This window comes from Cloeon dipterum, chromosome 4 (assembly GCF_949628265.1).
Source record: "Cloeon dipterum chromosome 4, ieCloDipt1.1, whole genome shotgun sequence".
NCBI classification, from domain to species: domain Eukaryota; kingdom Metazoa; phylum Arthropoda; class Insecta; order Ephemeroptera; family Baetidae; genus Cloeon; species Cloeon dipterum.
The window spans coordinates 5,847,935-5,866,360 of record NC_088789.1 but is presented as its reverse complement, the minus strand read 5'-3'; the positions used below and the strand labels follow the sequence as shown (position 1 = coordinate 5,866,360).

The 18,426-nt window shown below is 40.2% G+C and overlaps 3 protein-coding genes across 7 annotated transcripts; 2 read left to right on the top strand and 1 right to left on the bottom strand.

The window, feature by feature from the left end:
- Nucleotides 1-830: 830 nt before the first annotated feature.
- On the top strand, nt 831-6,588 carry Cap-G (Chromosome associated protein G). The gene is made up of 14 exons (XM_065491581.1): nt 831-984; nt 1,069-1,219; nt 1,299-1,502; nt 1,563-1,709; nt 1,760-1,847; nt 2,354-2,726; nt 2,972-3,166; nt 3,217-3,354; nt 3,405-3,636; nt 3,964-4,140; nt 4,200-4,451; nt 5,050-5,595; nt 5,949-6,116; nt 6,178-6,588. Exons 2-14 carry the CDS (start codon nt 1,076-1,078, stop codon nt 6,424-6,426), a joined length of 2,913 nt encoding a protein of 970 aa, XP_065347653.1. The 5' UTR covers nt 831-984; nt 1,069-1,075; the 3' UTR covers nt 6,427-6,588.
- LOC135944555 (DENN domain-containing protein 2B-like) lies at nt 6,449-17,276 on the bottom strand. 5 transcript variants are annotated; one of them, XM_065491582.1, is made up of 14 exons: nt 17,046-17,276; nt 16,258-16,741; nt 14,955-15,479; nt 14,363-14,407; nt 13,353-13,514; nt 9,708-9,830; nt 9,277-9,351; nt 8,645-8,854; nt 8,046-8,273; nt 7,316-7,756; nt 6,957-7,199; nt 6,782-6,902; nt 6,623-6,727; nt 6,449-6,563 (listed from the first exon to the last, which is right to left on the bottom strand). In XM_065491582.1, exons 2-14 carry the CDS (start codon nt 16,708-16,710, stop codon nt 6,535-6,537), a joined length of 2,760 nt encoding a protein of 919 aa, XP_065347654.1. In that variant the 5' UTR covers nt 16,711-16,741; nt 17,046-17,276; the 3' UTR covers nt 6,449-6,534. The 5 variants fall into 5 exon arrangements, with proteins under 5 accessions (XP_065347654.1, XP_065347656.1, XP_065347655.1 ...); XM_065491584.1 differs by lacking the exon at nt 9,277-9,351 and having other exon boundaries at nt 17,046-17,275; XM_065491583.1 differs by lacking the exon at nt 14,363-14,407 and having other exon boundaries at nt 17,046-17,275.
- Nucleotides 17,277-17,505: 229 nt separating this feature from the next.
- MED21 (mediator complex subunit 21) lies at nt 17,506-18,409 on the top strand. Its single transcript, XM_065491589.1, has 4 exons — nt 17,506-17,646; nt 17,832-17,931; nt 18,005-18,105; nt 18,161-18,409. The coding sequence occupies exons 1-4, from the start codon at nt 17,605-17,607 to the stop codon at nt 18,326-18,328; spliced, it is 411 nt and encodes a 136-aa protein (XP_065347661.1). The 5' UTR covers nt 17,506-17,604; the 3' UTR covers nt 18,329-18,409.
- The last annotated feature ends 17 nt before the right edge of the window (nt 18,410-18,426 follow it).

The window sequence follows — 18,426 nt, the reverse complement described above, 5'->3', positions numbered from 1 at the left end:
ATAGTTCCTGTCTATATTTAATTAAAATGTTAGCCTCATTTATATTGTGTGAAAATTCAGTTAAGAATAAGCGATCGACCGCTTCTCTGCACAATGTGTATTCATCGTTTTTATTTTAAGATATATATAATATAGTATAAACGGCTAAATGTGATGAAAACCAGACGAAATAGTGCTAAATTAGTTTAAGATTGCATCACGTTCATTTTTTCATACGCATTTTGATTAGGGCTGGGCCCCAGGAACAATAAGCAGCCGCCGCGCAGGTCAGCTAAAGCCTAATAGGTCAGGCCAAGAGGCCAAGAAATAATGTAAATATCGTAAAAAATATCTTTCTCTCGGTTTATTTTACATGTAAGTATTATGCAGTTGCCAAATCATTTAACTGAACGATAATGAAGCAAAAAATTAAAATTAAATTAAATTATCTACGAGAAAAAATTCCAGATACCAGAGTCTCATACTTTATTTCCAATATATTATTATATAGTTTCCCATCAAACATTGACCCATCTCTCACAATAATCATAAGAGCACAAAATAAGAGCAAACTAAAACGCAAAAATAAATAAGGGAGTCACCGCGTGAAAATTGCAACCAACGGAACCAACTCAACCAACCCACTCTAAACTCTATCAAGCAACAAAAAAATCAGTTGGCGCGAAATATAGTAAGATAGTGGGGGAAATTAAATAAGAGGGGGTACGAACAAAAATTGAAATGTCTACTTACTCCCGCGAATTTCAAATTGAAACCGTTATTATGGCATTGGTTGGCACCATTTAAAAATTCGCGGTACACTGGGAAGTCTGCTACCACTCGTATGCGCAGCTGTTGCAAGAGTGTTTGTGCTTTTGTTGTTATGATTTAACAGATTTTGAATTAATTTGAAACGAGTGTCTGGTGGGAGTCCTGTCAGTTGATGCTGTTATTAAGAACCACAGTGTAAAACCTAGAGAAATCAAGTCACCGTCTAACAAATCAGTATGTTATCAATTAATTTGTAAATTGTATATTATTGTAATACTGAAAAAATTTAGCATACATACATACATATTGACGTTGCAGAAGCAGAATGCCAAGAGCCAAGAAGCGGTCGATTGCTGAGGCGAGAAGCGATGCCCGCAAGCCTGCAGAAATTTTCACAGATTATCAGGAGTCTGGCAGTTATTTGCATGACAAATTGCACAGTGAATTGGAGGAATTTTTTCGAGAACATGTAAGGAAGACCTTTTGTACTACATATTTTCAATTTTTTCCTGGAGAAGTGTGTCTTACTTTTAACATTCCATTTTTAGGAAAGTGAAGAGTCTCTATTTGCTAATTACTTTCAAGGCCCGTTTCTGTGCCTACTGAAGGGCGCTTACGCCAGCCCTTTCGTGAAGAAGACCATTGCTCTGGTTGTCTCTTTCCTCGAGAAGAGGCTTGAAGAGGAAGATGCCAACACTGATCGAGACTGTACAACTCCCTTCCTTGCCGACTTCTTCGCGTTTATGTGGAAAGTAAGGGTTCTTCAAATTCATTTTCCTCGATTTATTTAAATTTGAAATGTGTTAAATCAGGTGCAAGGACTGCCAGACAAAAACTTCCGCTACAACGCGTGCAAAATCCTCGCAGAACTGATGGATGCCATGGCAAAGAAAGATATCAGTATGGATGAGGACATCTGCGACAAGATCTCGTACGTTATGATCTCCGAGAGGATCATTGTAAGTTAAATTATTATGTCTGAGGAATAATTTGAGAAAAAAATCCTCAGGACAAAGTCGTGGATATCAGAGTGTTGGCCGCAAGCATTCTGCAGTGGCTCCAAGACCCCACGAACCCCGGCTGTAAAGCAATCAAAAGTGAGAATTAGATAAACTGCATTTATTTTCGTTAAGATGTCAACACTCGAGGTTGATTTCTGTTATTACAATAGAAACGAAGTTCATCCTTGTTGCTTAAAACTTCCTTCTTATTTTTCTGACAAGTGTCGGCATCACAGTAGTGCCCTATTTCATGATATAATACGGATGCATGCTGTTATATTAATTAAGTTAATAAATTTCATTCATATTAATTAATATATATTATGAAATAGGGCGCTAATTTGATGTTTATTCTCACACTTTGTCATAAATACAATAATGTATCACAGTAAATTACAATGGAAAGCATGTGAGAAATGGCGAGACTTCAGGAAAACAAGTGACTAAGACCTTGACAAAGCTTAAGTGAGCCCAGACTAGTGAAAAAACCAATGTGACGCCGAAACTCGTCAAAAGAATTAAGAAAGTTTTCAAGCAACAAGGATCAAATCTTTTTCTATCATTATGTATTCAATTTTTAATTTTAAACTAATGTGCTGCAGCGCTGATGTACCACTTGGAAAAAGACCCGTCAGTGGAGGTGCGGAAAGCAATAATTTCGGTGATTCGAGTGACGCCAGTGACGCTGCCAGCCATCTACAAGCGCACAAGGGACGTGAACGAAGCTGTGCGGGCCCTGGCCTTCAAGCTGATCGCCGACAAGCGCAGGATGAACGCTCTGTCCTACTCGATGCGCGAGAAAATCATCATGAGCGGCTTGAAGGACTCAAGCGCGACTGTCCGCACTGTCGCAGAGACGTACCTGCTGCCAAAGTGGCTTGGTCAGATGCAGGGCAACCTTGTTGAGTTTGTCAAGAATTTGGACGTCAATTTCAAACCATCTGTGCCCAGGGGGGCCTTGCCATTCCTAATGAAGTAAAGTGTGCTCCATTACCAATTATTACTAGTTCATGTGGAATTCTATTTCCATCAGTCTTTTAATTTTTATTTATGTTTGATATTTTTAGATGTGCAAAAAATAAAAAATTATAGGGGCTGTTGACAGTTTTTTTATCAATTCACAAAAGATCGCAGCTCGTAAATGAATGACTGATGTTCTAATTTTGGCATAATTCATTCTCATTAATGAGGAAAATTTAAAACCTTCCACCCCATTCTAGGGACAAGTCCGCAGATGAGCTCATTGCATTCATGGAAATCCCAGAAGGTGAAAAATATGTGCCTCCAGATCAGCTGACTCCGCACCTTGCCTTGTACTGGTCCTGCTTGGCCAAGTACTTCCAAGAAAAGGAAGAGACAGAAGCTCTGGAAAAAATCCTTGGCTCCCTTTCTGAATATGTGCACTACATTAATTGGTAATATTCCCCCTGAATGATGAAATTTTAATGCTAATCAATGCGTTTAGTTTTTACAAGCAAGAAATACCTAAAGACAAGGACCTGGTGGGCAATGAGCAGAAGGAAGACAAAGTGATCCGTATTAGCACCCTCGTCTTTCTGTTTGACCTCTTCTCCTTTTATGACATGTCTGATGAAGTTGGAAGGTAGGTTAATATTTAACCTAAGAGATCTGTTAAAACAAAAATTTCTTCAGGGCCTCCATGGCAGACATAATGCTAGACATACTGAGGAGCGAAGACCACCAGCCTGACCGGCGTCTGTTATCCAAGATAACAAGCCAGCTGTCTGTGGGCATCCCAGATCCATATTCCCGTGTGGACACAGTGCTCTCACTACTTGAGGACTTGTACAACCCTTACTTGCAGCCGGTGGTTGAGGTGGTCAAGACTATGTCTGACGAAGAGAGGCGCACCATCACTGTGGCGGTCAGTGCAATCTAAAGTTTTACTGCTCTTTCTTACAACCCGTTTTCACTGTATTTGTTTTCAATTTTGTTGGTTTTCTTAAAATGAAATTCGAAAAACTGCAGATTTTTTATTTGTTAATTTTTGGATTATTTTCATCCTCTTGGTGACATACAATAGTTCTCCAAAATTAAACTACTAACAAATCAATGGAAAAATTGCATGAGCTTTGTAACTATTTCCTCAGCAAGAAATTGAAAAGTTTTTAAGTTTTTGTGTATTACTAATTGTGGCTAATTGTATGTATTTGCTAGCCTGTATTTTTTATTATAATTATGTGTGTTCCAGATTGCCCGCCTGAAGATGAAGTCTTGTACTCTGCACATTGCCAAGGAAAAGGCAATTGACGAAGAGAAATTTGCCGAGGCGCAGCAAATCAAGACTGAAATTGACGCCATTAAAGCGCAGATCAAGGAAAAAGAGGAGGAACTGAACGGACCAGTCGTGATGGACACACAAGACCAGGTTAACTTTTTTGTTGAATCAAATTTATGGTTGGTTTATTTCACGAATAATCATTTTAGGACGCGGAAAGAGAGGAAACAAAGGATCCACATGTGCAGTACAAGTGTCTGGTCATTTTGTGCGAGCTGCTAAAGAATAAGGAGGTGTTCCAAATGTCGCTCAGCTTCGCAGACATCATGGAGCGCTTTGTGCGCAAATGCATCGCCATCGACCAGGAGCACATCATGGTCAACGCGCTGGAAGCCCTCGGCCTCTACTGCATGCAGTCACATTCCATCGCCCAGAAGCATTTGCCAATGTTCTATGTACTGGTAAGTAAAAGAAAAATGTGTTTCCTTGGTTTAGGAGATAATAGAAACTAGCATGCAAATCATCCAGTGAAAAACGTGACCCTGCAACAATTATGAATCGCTTTATATAAATTTAAATCGAGGAACCAATGAAAATCACAAAATTAATTCAAACTAAGCGGGAATCGTTACTATTTTTTTAAGGGTTCATCTCTTTTGAGATAGGTAGCAAAAAACTCGCGAAAACATTGTGTTTCATTAAAATCGCGACCAAATAACATGGGAGTAAGGGCCTCATTGGAGGAAGCCAATCCCAGAAAAGAACCAGATGGGCTTTAAACGCTGGAAATTATCGTCCCGTGAATTTAATCTACGCATGCTAGGAAGGTGTAAACAAGCAAGTAGCGAGTTGGACTGTCAAAAGCAGAATGGATTCGTCATTGCAATGCTAGAGTTACAATTAATGTAGGCGCATATCAGTCCGCACTCGACCACCTCGCTCGGAATCTTAAATTGCAAGTTCACGCTAATTGTAAGCAAGCGCTAACAATGTGAGCCAATCTATGATTTTGCTTTGATCTGCAAAGATAATTTGTTAATAATCAAAATTTTCACACAGCTGATTAACGACATACGGCCGTATGAGAGCGTGCGCGTCAAGTGTCTGCAGTGCATAGTGAGTCTTCTGGTGTGCCACGGTCGCGAGAAGCTGAGCATCACTGAAGAGGACTGGAAGGTTGAGGAGACGGTGAGCAACATCGGTGGTGGCAGCAGCCAGAACCAGCATGGTTACCTGATGAGCGTGATCAGCAACATGGACAACCAGAACGACCAAGTGAAGCGACAGGCAGTGGTGGGCGCGTGCCAGCTGCTGCTAGCAGAACGCGTTAAGTCGGCCCAGCTGCTAGCCAAGACCATCCTGCTCTGGTTCTTGCCAGCGACGCAGTCCGATGGCCGCCTCATTAAGATGATGGGCCAGTTCTTCACCCTGTATGCTGCTGACAAGATCGACGCGCCGCAATTGCTGGCTGAGGCGCTCTTTATTGGACTCAAAGAGATACTCACCTGCAGCCACTCTAGTGAGCTGCAGGAGCTTGACCCTGTCAAAGATATTGGCTTCTTCATCCTTGAACTAACTAAGAAGGGTACCAACAAATACTCTGACGTAAGGAATTGAATTAAACTAAATTTTAAAATGTTGCTTCCTGTTAAGAAAGTCAATTTTCCCCAAATGATAATGAGTTATGAGGGTTTTTTTAAATTTAAAAGCTCTATTCGTGGAATGTTCTTTGTTCTTGTCTCTTAGTTGGTTAATTCTGTAGTCACATCTCAAATTTTTTTATCGTTTTTACATTTGAATATTATTTTCTTTCAATAACGCTTTCATTTATTTACTAATAATTTTTTCCAAGCCATTTATATTTATCTGTACCAGCCATCTCTGGGCATTGCCTGGATTTCCTACTCCCAACAATTTCTACTCTTCTGTCCATTTTAAATTATGGTATGTTTCTGTAGGAAAACTTACATGACAAAATCGCCATGAGACTGTTGGAACTGCTGGAGTTTGAGGACAGCGAGGTGTCGCAAGGAGTGTACTTGCGGCTGCTCGTTAACCTGGCCATTTCATATGAGAACAACGCTCTTCGAGAAACGCTGCTGGAGACAGCTCGCAGGATCAAGAGGGTGAGTTGATAGCTATTGTGTTTTGTTTGCATTCATGCTGACACCTGCTTCAATTTTGCAGAACAACCTGGCCAACAGCAAGAACAAGGACCTGCTCAAGTTCATGCTAAACCTCAGCGGTGGAAACAAGGATGCTAAGGACTCGGAAAATATCTCTTCCACGCCAATGACTGCGGTGGAAAGGAGGACCCTGATCCCAGACAGAGAGAACATGATCACTCCAATCAGGTCCAAGGATATATCTGACGATGAGGACAGTGACAATGAAAGTATTTCTACCCCTCTTTTGAATAGACACCTCAGGATCTAAATGTCAATAAAATATTTATGTATAGAACTTTACAAAATGTCTTAATATATTTTCTTAAATATGGGACATTTTCTTTAGAAAATTAAAATCACTATCTTTTATCTTCATTCAATGCACTAAATCTCTTATTCGGTTACCTGAAAATAAAAGGTTTATTAAGAATTATTTCTTTCTTTTCTAATTTAGCTAAACTTACCCAAAGTTTTAACTTTCTTATTGATGGCCTTACGATTTTTGATGATTTGAACCAGGTTTTCATCAGACTCTTTGAAATTCTGTAATACCCGTGCGTCGAATATACCTGAAAATTATATAATTAAACCTTCTACTATAGAAGTCATACAATGGTCCATACTATTGAAACTAGATTTCCGAGTTCTGTCATCTATGAATGTACAAAATAAAGACGTCTCGGCAAACCATTCTAAAAATAATTGAAGACTTCTGGATTCCACAGCTTTTGAAAACGATTCTCTCTGCAACCAACGAAAATTTAATTCCAAATAAATCATTAAGCAGAATAATCTAACCTCAAACACAGTTTTGCCATCTTGCTGCATGACAATATGGTTGCGGTAGTGGCCGCAAGCTTCGACAAAGAGGCGAATGAATGCCTCCGATACAAGAACGTTCCTCGTAGGCTCGTTTTCTCCTGTAGACGAGGCCAGCTGCAGGACCTTGAAGAGCGCCTTCTGCAGTCTGACTGGCAAGATTTTGCACTCGTCTCCCAAGCACTTAATGGCTTTTCCGGTGTCCAAATCAATAGCCATCCCCTGAAAATATTTACAAAGTTTTAACTCATTGGCAATCACTTAATAATGTTTCTGCGATAATATGTTAAACTGATTTCCCAATTTTTAACAAAGCCCGACCAATTTTTGAAGCGTACCTCTTCAATGGAGAATGCGGGGATTTGGCCTGATTTGCTTTTTAGCAGTCCAATGACGTACGGCGTGGGCGCGTTGCATATTTCAGTCATGTTGGCAGGTAGGGCGGCGACCAGGGTGTGCTGCCACTGGAAGGGCTCGAGAGCTGCCTGCAGGCCCATCACGCACGCCGTCAGCTTGCTGAGAGAGGCGCTAAGCAGCACCACCTGCCGCTCGTGCAGCACCGACGCCACCACCCGCAGGATCATTCGGTCTGGCAGACTTGAATAGAGAGTGGACAGATCCGTGTCTTCCAGCCGTTGGTCCATGGGTCTGCTCACGCTCAGGCCGGGAATCCTGAGACTACTGCCTAGTGGTGGCAGCTGCTCGTACTGCAACGCTGAGAGTAGCGAGATTCGACTGGCCTCCGTTTGTCCGTGACGAGATTCAAGTTCAGCCAGGATCTGTTTACAATGAAATTTTATAGTGTCTGTATGGTTAAAATGAGAAAAAATAAGAAAAATTTTACCAAGGAAATTATTAAAATATTTTAAAATGAGGAATTTAGGTAAGATAAAAGAATATTTATTTTCTTAAAATATAAAATGAATAAAAAAAATTTGAGCTGTACCAGAATGTTATTATTTAAAAAAAAATCGATCTAGTACATTTAATGAAATGCAATTTGATGAGAATTAAATACAACAACTATGTTTATGTCTGGGTATTCTAAGAGAGAATTGAAATAATTACCTTGTAAAAAAATCCGCTGGCTCTGTGTTTGGTTACAATACAGTAGGCTAAGGGAAGACACAGATCCATTCCTTCAGGGACGATTCGTTGGCAGTAGCCGTAGCTCCGGGCTCCGCTGTCGGAAGTCAGCACTATTGAGTATTGTTTCTTGTGCTCGCTGCCCTCATGCGGTGGCCAGTCGCTTGCGTCAGGGAACACAAACAGCTTTATTTCATCAGGTACTTGGGCCTGCCAAAAGGAATGAGATTGAAATTTAGATTTCCACTTGTCTAATAAATTTGTTACAAGCTTCTACAGCAATAAATTTGGAGTTTAACGCTGAAATAAGAAATATTGTGCAAGTTTGAATGTGATAGATATTATTAATGATTTCAAAAGTAGATGCCTGACCGCCAGAAATTTGTATTATTCATTTACGACTCGCCCGAGGATTAATTGCACAAGCTTTTAACAGTAAAACTGATATCTCAGATTCACCAAAATCATCATAAAAAATTCTTTGACTCACTAAATAACAAGTACTTTAGTTAATCACACTCACGAGGCAGACTAATAGTTTACTATTTCAAAAGATAAAAGTACTATCTAAGAAGACTTACGTTTGCAGGGAATTTTGATTTGATATAAGGCTGGTAGCCTTTGGTGTTTTGGTCGAGGTTGAGTCCGACGAGAAGGACGCACTCGAACAGGTGGTTGGCGGTGGGGTCGGCCGAGAAGCGGCGGGTCTGCGGGAAGGCGAAGCTGCTCGCCCGTTTCACGTAGCCCTTGCGTTTCTCCACCAGCCGCTTAGCCTCCTCGTCCGTGTCATCCTGAAATGGCACGTGCCCAGACCCTTGAGAAAGGTTTCACACACATCGAGTCACCGATGCAATCGCCGACCAGTGTTTCTCCGTCGCCGCGCTTCAATTAGCTTGAGTGTGTAATTCGAGGCCTAAGGGCGTCATTCTCAACTCAAATGCGCAATTATTGTCCTTACTTTATTTCAATGGAATGCGCTTTTGTTATTTTATAGCGAGCGTCAATTTGTAGACTGTAGTGAATTGAAAAAAATATATATCTGAGGCCAAATTTCACCCATCACCAATGAATGAAAAAATAAAATAAAATGTTTCGCTTTCACACTGTCTAAATTTATTTCAAGAGCTAAAATATAAAATCATATCTTATTGACAAAAAATAACGTTTGAACACCATACGCCATCCAAAATTAGCTTCTCCGTCGTAAAGATACCTTAAAACTTTTTAGGACTCCTCTAAATGATCCTGCAGTCGGTTTAGGCCCTAATTTCTGAGTTATCAAGGAAACCTGTTTAAAATCATGAGTGTCAGGTCGCTTTTTACAGTGATGGTGATTTAACATGAAAATGTTTTCTCTGAAAAAGTGCAGAAACGATAAACTTTAATGTTATGTTTTAATGACTAAAATGGATTCAATGAAAAAAATTCATATACTCAGCTATGTCTCTAGATAAATATTGAAATAAACGTCACATACTGTGATCTAATTTTGAATTTTGGAATCCAATTCCAACCATGTTCATTGCGGTGCAAGGCAAAAAACGTGACGTGATGTAATTTTCCCATTCTTAAGGATACGAACGTTTAGCCTTAGCCTCTTTTTATTAAATACTATAAAATGAAATGTTTAAGATGGGGATTTACCTCGGAGGGGCTGCTCCTGTCCATGTAGGAGAAGTCGCTGTCCAAGGGGTCCTCGCTGTCCGTCGAGGGGTCCGGAGTGACCAGCTGGACTGAATTGAACGCTTCGTTTACCAGCATCTGGATCTGCACAGCACGCAAAATTTATTTCGTGAGAGAGTGAATGTGCGTGCGGAAAGGAGAGAGAGGATCTCTTAGACACTGCGGTCGCGCCACATCCTGCGCGCGAGTGAACAGAATAAAAAGGCAGTAGAGGCCTTTTCTTGTAAATGTATGTATATAATTACGCGTTCTATTGTTAACCTTCACGCGTGGCAAAAAACACATGAAAACGCAGGCGTCATTCCGTGCGTTTATTTCTGGGTCGTTTATTCAGTGACAAAGTCACTCGATTTAAAATAGAGAACGGTGAAATGGATTAATACAGCAGCCGATTGTAATCGCGGAAAGAATTTACACCACACATTTCCGGTTTTGGTGGAAGATCGGTAGGTAATGGCAACATGTAAAGAGCACAAGGCTGGAAATCTCCCGGGGAGTTTCCCAAACTTGCAGTTTTTTTTTTTTTTTTTTTGGGGGGGGGGTTTCGCCAGTTTCGTGCGATTCATTAAACTTAATATAAAGTACTCGAAACTGACCAGTTTTACCATTAAAACGGTTAAACGGTATCTGAAAATCTGGGGCTCAAAGCGTTTCGTATTTTTAAATGATTTTTCGTAACTAAAAAAATTGTCTAAAACAAATTTTAATAAAATTTCGCCTAATAAAAGTTGGCAAGAGAGCTAAAAAAGCAAAATTCAATAGCTGCAAAAGCCCGGGAGAAACTAGCAACAAACACGGATCAGCGAAAAACCGATTTATTCCCATGCCCAGCCCTGAAAGAGAAACAGCTAGAGGAGGCACTTTCTTTCGAACTTTTATCTGGACTGACCAACAATAAGTGTAAAGGAACGCTGATAAAAATGGGAAAGTGACAAGGTGCGATTAAAACGTGCGAGAAGTGAAACCATGCCAAATATGACACACGCAAATGCTACTTCAAAACACTAACCCACATAGTAAAATATATAATTTAAAGCACAAACTGCAAGTTTGAAATAAAATTCAAAGCTTGAGACATAAATTTAACAAAATACACAGCGTCTTAACGTAAGATATTTGCAACCCAGATAAGCCTCCCAGTCACCAGTGAGAATGAAACGAAATTTCAGAGGCTAAATCTGCATGCAAATGGGCCAGTAAGTACACGGAGGGAGTTTCGAAAGTCTAGGCCCCGATTCAGACAACTCTTGAGAGAAGGATTTGGAAATCATGTCATTTAGCACATTTCGTTTGATGTGACGGCTGATTAAATAAATTTTAAAAGAAACTGCTTGGACTAAAATGGTCGGTTTGAAATTTCAAACCAATCATTTTTGGATTTAATTACGCAACAAGTAATTGCACGGCTGTCAAACTATCTATCCGTGTGATTTATTTTTGACTGCCCAGAATTTATCAAACACTTTTTTTGGATGATCGCAATGACAGCAAAATTAAATTCATATCGAAAAATCACGCCAATGAAGGACTACTTACACATTAAACAAAGCCACTCAATTAATATAAATTATCGTTTATCAACGAATTAGTCAATGATTGCAGTGAGAGCAGAGTTACCGCAATAAAACAATCAAAACAATTGGCAATCTCGTTCTCGGCGGCGCGTGAAACTGCGATTGTAAAGTGATTAGTACCAATGAAGGCGGCCTCCCTTGCGTCCGCTGCACACGAAGGTTTCACACAAGGGCCCCGCCGGTGGGGCTGATCCTGATCCGACTGGACACTGATTAATTCACTGCTCGGCGCCTCGCAGCCAACTAACAAGCCACTTTTGGACCTGCCGACCGACAGGCAGAGAAAGTGGGGAATCCGAATAATGGAAGCCGCTTGTTCTTGTCCGCGGGGCGGCAAAAAAGCAGATAAGCAGGCAAAATATTTGGATTTCTCGTGCAAGAAGTCACATTTATCTACGGGGGAAAAAGAACTGTGAAAACCTCTGTTGTAGACTGAAGTAAGCTTAAAAAGGTCGATTACTTATACCCAGATTATATTTCTATCTAATCATGAATTGAAAATGTGGTTCCAAGGAAGTTGAGCCGATATTAATAGATTTCACAAAATGTTTGACAGGAATTGATCAAAAGTGAATCATGAAATACAAAGAGGGGAAAAGAATTTCCCCCCTCTGCCGTTATTTCGCTAGGAAAAGCAGCTTAAAATGGAAATTTTGTATACTTTGCAGGTTGATTTATTTAAAAAAATCATCATATCCAAGGAAAGGCTTTATATCACTCAATGTTGCAACAGCTAGGTGAGAAGACACAATCCTAAAAACCTATTCCTTTCCCGGGTTGGGATACATTTTTATGAAAATTATTCCTCCAATCTACGGATTTTTTTAAATCAATTAACTTGAAAAGTATATAAAAATTTCCCTTTTAAATTAAAACCAAAAGCAGACGATTTTTTTCAAAGCAGTTTACTAGCAGAGGAGAATAGTTTGCTATTTAAATAGATAAGCTGATAGAGGTACCCAGTCAATTAGGAATATGTTTTTCTTTCCTAAGTAATCCTTCATGTACTGATTGTAAGTTGTTAATAAGATTGTTCTGAAAGGAAGCTTTTACTTGAACTACTACAACAATGCGGTAAGAAATGACTGTTTCTGACAACATCAGACCTGAATCGAGAACGAGAAGCCACAGCAATCGAAATCGCACTGACTTGACGAGAAATGCTACAAGCTAAGAACAAACCTGCAAAACTCGTTTTCGGTTTGTTTCACTGCAATAGCTGCGGGCCTAAAGTGTGAAACCAACAGTGACGGCTTTCATAACATTCGCATTTCGCGGTGTTTTGAATTAAGATCAGGTGCCATGGACTTTTCTAATATTTAATCGTCAGGACTCTGAATAAAAAGGTATAAATTATAGCTTATAATTTAATTTGACAACCATGTGAATATAAAATTTCAAAATATATAAACGACTTCAACGTTTCAAATACCTTAACAATTTACAAGCGATTTATTATTATTTATTTATTCAGGATTACAACCCAATTAATTATGTTAATACCACACAGCACACCTTTATAGAATAAACGTACAAATGAAATTAACAAACATCCGCTTGATATTTGTTAATGTTAAAAAATTAACTCGGGAATTTTATTTTGCTAATAATTCACCTATATTTTGCACAAGCCCCTTGGCGTTTGATGGCACCATTGCTTACTTTCGATATACGTAAGACTCAATCTTGCTGCTGTACATTCAGCCTAAAAATGGTTTCTTTTGATGTGCTGAATACCAAAATGGGGAAAAAAGCGAAAAACGATTTTTAAAATAAATATCATATCTGATGATTTTAAGGCGATTGGCTGGAGCGATTTTTGTTAAAATTTTGTTTACAATATGAATATGGTTGGCGACTTTGAACACTTTGAACTTTAGCAATTGATGAATAGGTTTTAGTCACTAAATTATGAAAATCTATTTCAGTGGAAAGACAACATCCACTGCGGATAACTCACCTCGTCAGTTGATTTATCGGGTATATTTTTATTCACTGAAAAAATGAAGGAATAATAATTATTGTTACTCACCCTGTCTTGGTCAAATGGTGGCTCGATTATCATTTTGGGGCTCTCCCTAAGGGTGGGCATCACTTTAGCGCAGGGCGGCGACGTCTTCGCGCCCCGCTGCTGAGGTTTGAAGCTCTGCACGGGCAAGTTTGTCGGCCTGGATGGCCACTGGATCGGCGTCGACTGCAAATTAATAAATCATTTTCCTTCTTTCACGCGGATAACGAGCTTTTTTGATATTCTTCTAGGCTCTGATTCACAGCATTGTCAGTAGCATGGGAATCGGCTCTGGAGCATTGCCCCGTGACCTTGCGCACTTGCTCAGAATTTTTAACAACCGCACGAGTGGAATGCAGAATCTAATTACTCTGCCAGCCTTAGATTTCCTTTTTGCGAAGTCCATCCGCTCCAAAATGTTTCTTACGATTTCCAAGAATATTAACTTTAATTTTTACTCACTCAAAAAGAGGCAAAAATACTTAATGTAAGAGATTTCATGGTGATAAGACTAATAAATGTTATTAAAAAATCCGATAAGAATCTCAAGTATTCACGGCAAAGTCAATACAGGAGTTAGCAAGACTTTTCAAGTGTTATCTGAGTTGCGTCAAGAGCCGATTCAAAGCGCAGCTTGTGAAGCAGATAGTGTTTCTAGTTCCCTCTATGTCTGCCCATTTTGAACTGATATAGCTGACACAGCGAGCCGGGGGAAAAGATCTTGTTGAAGGTGACGCACTGACAAGGGTGATCAGGTTCGCGGGATCGAATTCGAGAGCACGCGGCTTCGAATAAAAAGCAGCGACTAACTGACTTGGATAAGGACGTGGCTGGAAAACATATTTTTGCTTCAAAAAATTCGTTCATGTAGCGTTTTACCGCTTGCACTAAGCACATCGTTCAACATTTTACGTGTTTGGAATCAAGCACAAATTAGAAAAATACAGAACGCAGCTCTGCAAAAAGAAAGATAAAGACAACAACTAAAAACAGAACGAAAAGCGTTGAAGAGATTTTTCATTTGTTTACAGTACCTCCAATATTTTAAAAATCGCTGTTGCCCGAAGACGTTTCCGCGCCTAAGCCGATAATCGTTGTTAGTATTGTCATGTCCGTCATTATCATCTCAAAAGTGTGAAGACATTAGTGAGATGAGAATGAACAAAAAATATATAAGATCATATTTAATGATTTTCAAATTTATCTCCCTGGGAACAAAATAGCAATAATAAGGAATTGTTCGACTTTTTTTTAAAAAAATTCGATGATGAATTTTCAGCAAAATTAACACGGCGTGGGCTTCAATTTCCAGACACATAATCAACGGATGAATCGATGCAGTTTAGTCTCATTTTATCAAACGATAAAAATAATGGTGTCTATAGGGATTAGGGATGCTTTGACATAATGATTTTGTTGTGTTGAAAGGAAATAAATGAAAACAGTTTGCTGAGAATTTGAAAAATTGTTTTCATTTAAAATTGTCAGTAGCTGAAATAATATCTAGACCGGGGAACGGGAAAGGAAATGTTTGATAAGAATTGTTTGCGTACTTATTTTTCTAAAATGTAATAAAACGAGATTAAAACCAACCTTATGTAATTTATAACTCGTTACTCTACTCACCATGTAATAGAGGCCATCCATATCTTTCCCGGGCGACCTTCTGACCTTGTCTGTGACAGGAACGCCGTCCTCGGGCTTGGGGACAAAGGGAACGGCATAAACATGTTCCATCGAGTGCGACCTGGCCAGCTCCACGGACCTGTCGGCCTGCGCATACTGCGGCACAGGACACTGCTGCACCGGCGACCTGCCGGGCCTGTCCTTCCTGCGCACGATCTGCGACTCAGTCTTTGAGCGGGCCGGCATCGAGGGCGGCGGCACCGATGGCCGCCGCACCGTGGCCGGCCGCAGGGGGCCACTCGCAGAACGCGAAGGGGGCCGCTTTGTAACCTTTGGCTCAGGCGCCTGTTGGAAGAATTGCAGCTTGTGCGCGAACGTCCGCGGTGGCTTCTGCGGCGGCGGACCCTGCGGCAGAGGGCTCTTCAGGATTTCGGCCACTTTTGTGTCTTCCTTCGGCGCCGCCGAGAAGGTCGTCATTTTCGGCGCTGGGGTGGTTGTCGGCTTTGGAACTTTCACAGGGAAAACCTGAACGCCAGAAAAGCAACTCTTAATTATCTGATGCATTATTCATTGATTATCTGAATTAATTTTATGTCTAACCAGTTTAAATGGACTAGGAAATGAAGATTGAAAAGCTATCAACGTTTTCAATATAAATTAGCGTGCAAGTGTTGTTTGCTTGACGTGTTATTTAATAATGTAGGTTTCTGGCTCGATTAGATTCTTATGGATTTACCTCTATAAATTTATCAAACGGATGAACTCTTAGTCCAATAAGTTAAATTAAGGATTTCTAATTGCTGTTAACCCAAAAAATTTAAAAATAACATTAAAGAATCATATAATTGCTTCAGGATGGTTCGCTTTAAACATTTATTTATAATCTAAAATGGATATTCTGTCATCCAATTGTTTCTTTGTTAGATTTGTATTAAATTTGCGTTATTATGATCTTTATTAATTAGTTATTTTAGGAACAAATCATGTTTCAATCTTTCTTCCGCTTCTCCGTGAATTGAAAACATACCCTGCTATGATCGTGAATGAATAATATGGGAAAGTACTACCCGCAGAGGACAAGCCCATCCTGTGAAAAAATCCGAGTCTTTGGTTGAAACGCTAGACATTACCTGTTCAATAAAAGGCAAGATGGTAATTATGCAAACCAGCACAGAATGCATACAAATTCCTTAGATACATTGACATTGGCATCTCAACCCCCTACATTGTTCAGATACTCGCAATGCAAGCAGTTTTTATATATGACGACAAAACGAATTAAATTTTACAGAAACGAACTCACCTTGACGAGTTTGGAAGGGTCGTTAGGTCTGGGATTTTTTGTCGTCACCGGTGTCATGCCAAGCACATGGACTCTTTGAGTCGGACTCAGCTTTGTTGGGCTCTCGGAGCCCGCCTTGACAACCCTTTGCGGCCCCGGAGGAGTCTTCTTCTGCAGCTGGGGAGCATTAACTGCGGGCAGCCGAAATGGCTCGGCAGTCCCGTAGATCGGTCTGGCCTTGTTGGCAGCGGCGGTGGACCCGAGAAAGCCGGCCCTCGGCGTTGGCAGCGGCTGCTTCTTGGGCACGACTTTGTCGTTGCGGAACGCCGGACTGCGTTTGATGGCCGTCTGCGCCGAGGCTGGCAGGTGACCGTTGCCAGCCTTGGACAACAGCTGCCCGCCCTGGTAGTACGGCGACTCGGGCGCATTTTCAAAATGCTTTTTGATGTTCTGCACGCGGCCTGGAGCTGACATTTTGGCCGGGAACGTCAGCTGAGAACGGCATCTGAAGCGAGATTCAGATTTCAATTCACAATAACTATAATGACAAGTTAGTGATCTTGACCGGGAAAAATTTTACTAACAAAAAACTAGTAGCTTTCAACACGAGACAATAAAATATCAATGGAGTGATTTCACATTTTATAACAGTTTAACCTCCATCACGTTATGCTCAGATATCTATTACGATGGCTTGAAGGCGCACCAATTAAGCGGCCTAGAAGTGCGTGACACTCGCCGTGGTGCCCCCAATGAGAAGGGAAACACTTGGAAATGAGATGGAAATATCAACACGATTTGTCACGCACCATTCATATTCCATGGCTCAGCTTCTTCGGCACGTGCAAATGAGTTTTCAGACTAACACCACACTGGGAAACTCGCGTAACACTGTCTGCAGTCGCTTCAGTTTCCTGCCTCCATTGTTTACGGATTCTCTCTCTCACACTAACTGCTACAAAAACTAAACAAAATAATTACACGAGACCGTTTGCGAGAGGAAGCGACAGGTGGCGCATTTGCCTGAGCAGAAAACGAACATCTTCAACACGAAGGACGAATGGATAACATAGCAGCAGGAATGAATGGGGTTTACGGAAAGAAGTACAAGAAATATTAAGCTCCTACTTGAAAGAATTCAATTTATTGGATCAAACTTTGCATTTTGGAGTCGGAATGAGTAAAAACTGAGTAGTTGATTGACATATATTTTATATGAAGCACTTGGAATCGCCTTACATGCTCTAATTTCTTGCTAGCTCTAAATTCTTTTCATATTTATTCAATGTAAAGAATCATAAATAGAAATACGCGTGCGCCAACACACCACGTATGTAAATAAAAACATTTAGAATCAACCCTACAAAAATGGCAGACCGGTTAACACAGCTTCAGGACATGGTTAATCAGGTAAAATTAATATTATGGCCTCATTATCTGCACAATATTTTCTAAGTATTCGTTTCTTAATAAAGGAGAATGCATATAATATTATATCACTGCAGTTGAAACGTGCGGTGTTCTTATAATTTACAACAAATTAATAAAAATGGATGCTTGAACAGCCTGAAGTTGATTTCCAAATTAATTTTCAGCAAGCAGAAAATTTCTGCAACAGTATAGGCGTTTTGCAACAGTCTGCAACGCCAAGCAAATTCAGTGGCTCGCAGACGCCACAGCAGCAAGAGGGCGAAGGTATAGATTTGCGTTTGACAGTAAAATTATGGACTGCTTTAATAATCGCAATTTATTACTTTCATTGGTTTAGATTATGCCAGTCTCTTTGCCACCCTCGTGGCTCGTTGTGCCAAAGATATAGACGTTCTTATTGATTCCTTGCCAAGTGACGACAACTCCGTGGAAGTGCAGGTACAAATTGTGCTATCAATGGAGTGAAGAAAATCTTATACTATATTTTTGATAGGTGGCAAGCTTGAGGAGACTAGAACAGGAGAACCAAGAAGCCGCTGAGAGACTGCAGGAAGTGGTCAGAAGAGGGGAAGGATTGTTGGAACAAATTCAGGCGGCCCTTGCTGACATAGTGCAGTGCCAGCTGGACATGGCTTCATTAGATCCAGCAAGTGGACAGTGACTTGTGTTTTAAGACTTTATGAACAATGATCTATGAATAAATGAGCAAATGAAATGATCTAATTTATAAGAGGATAATATATATTACGCAGTTTTCAT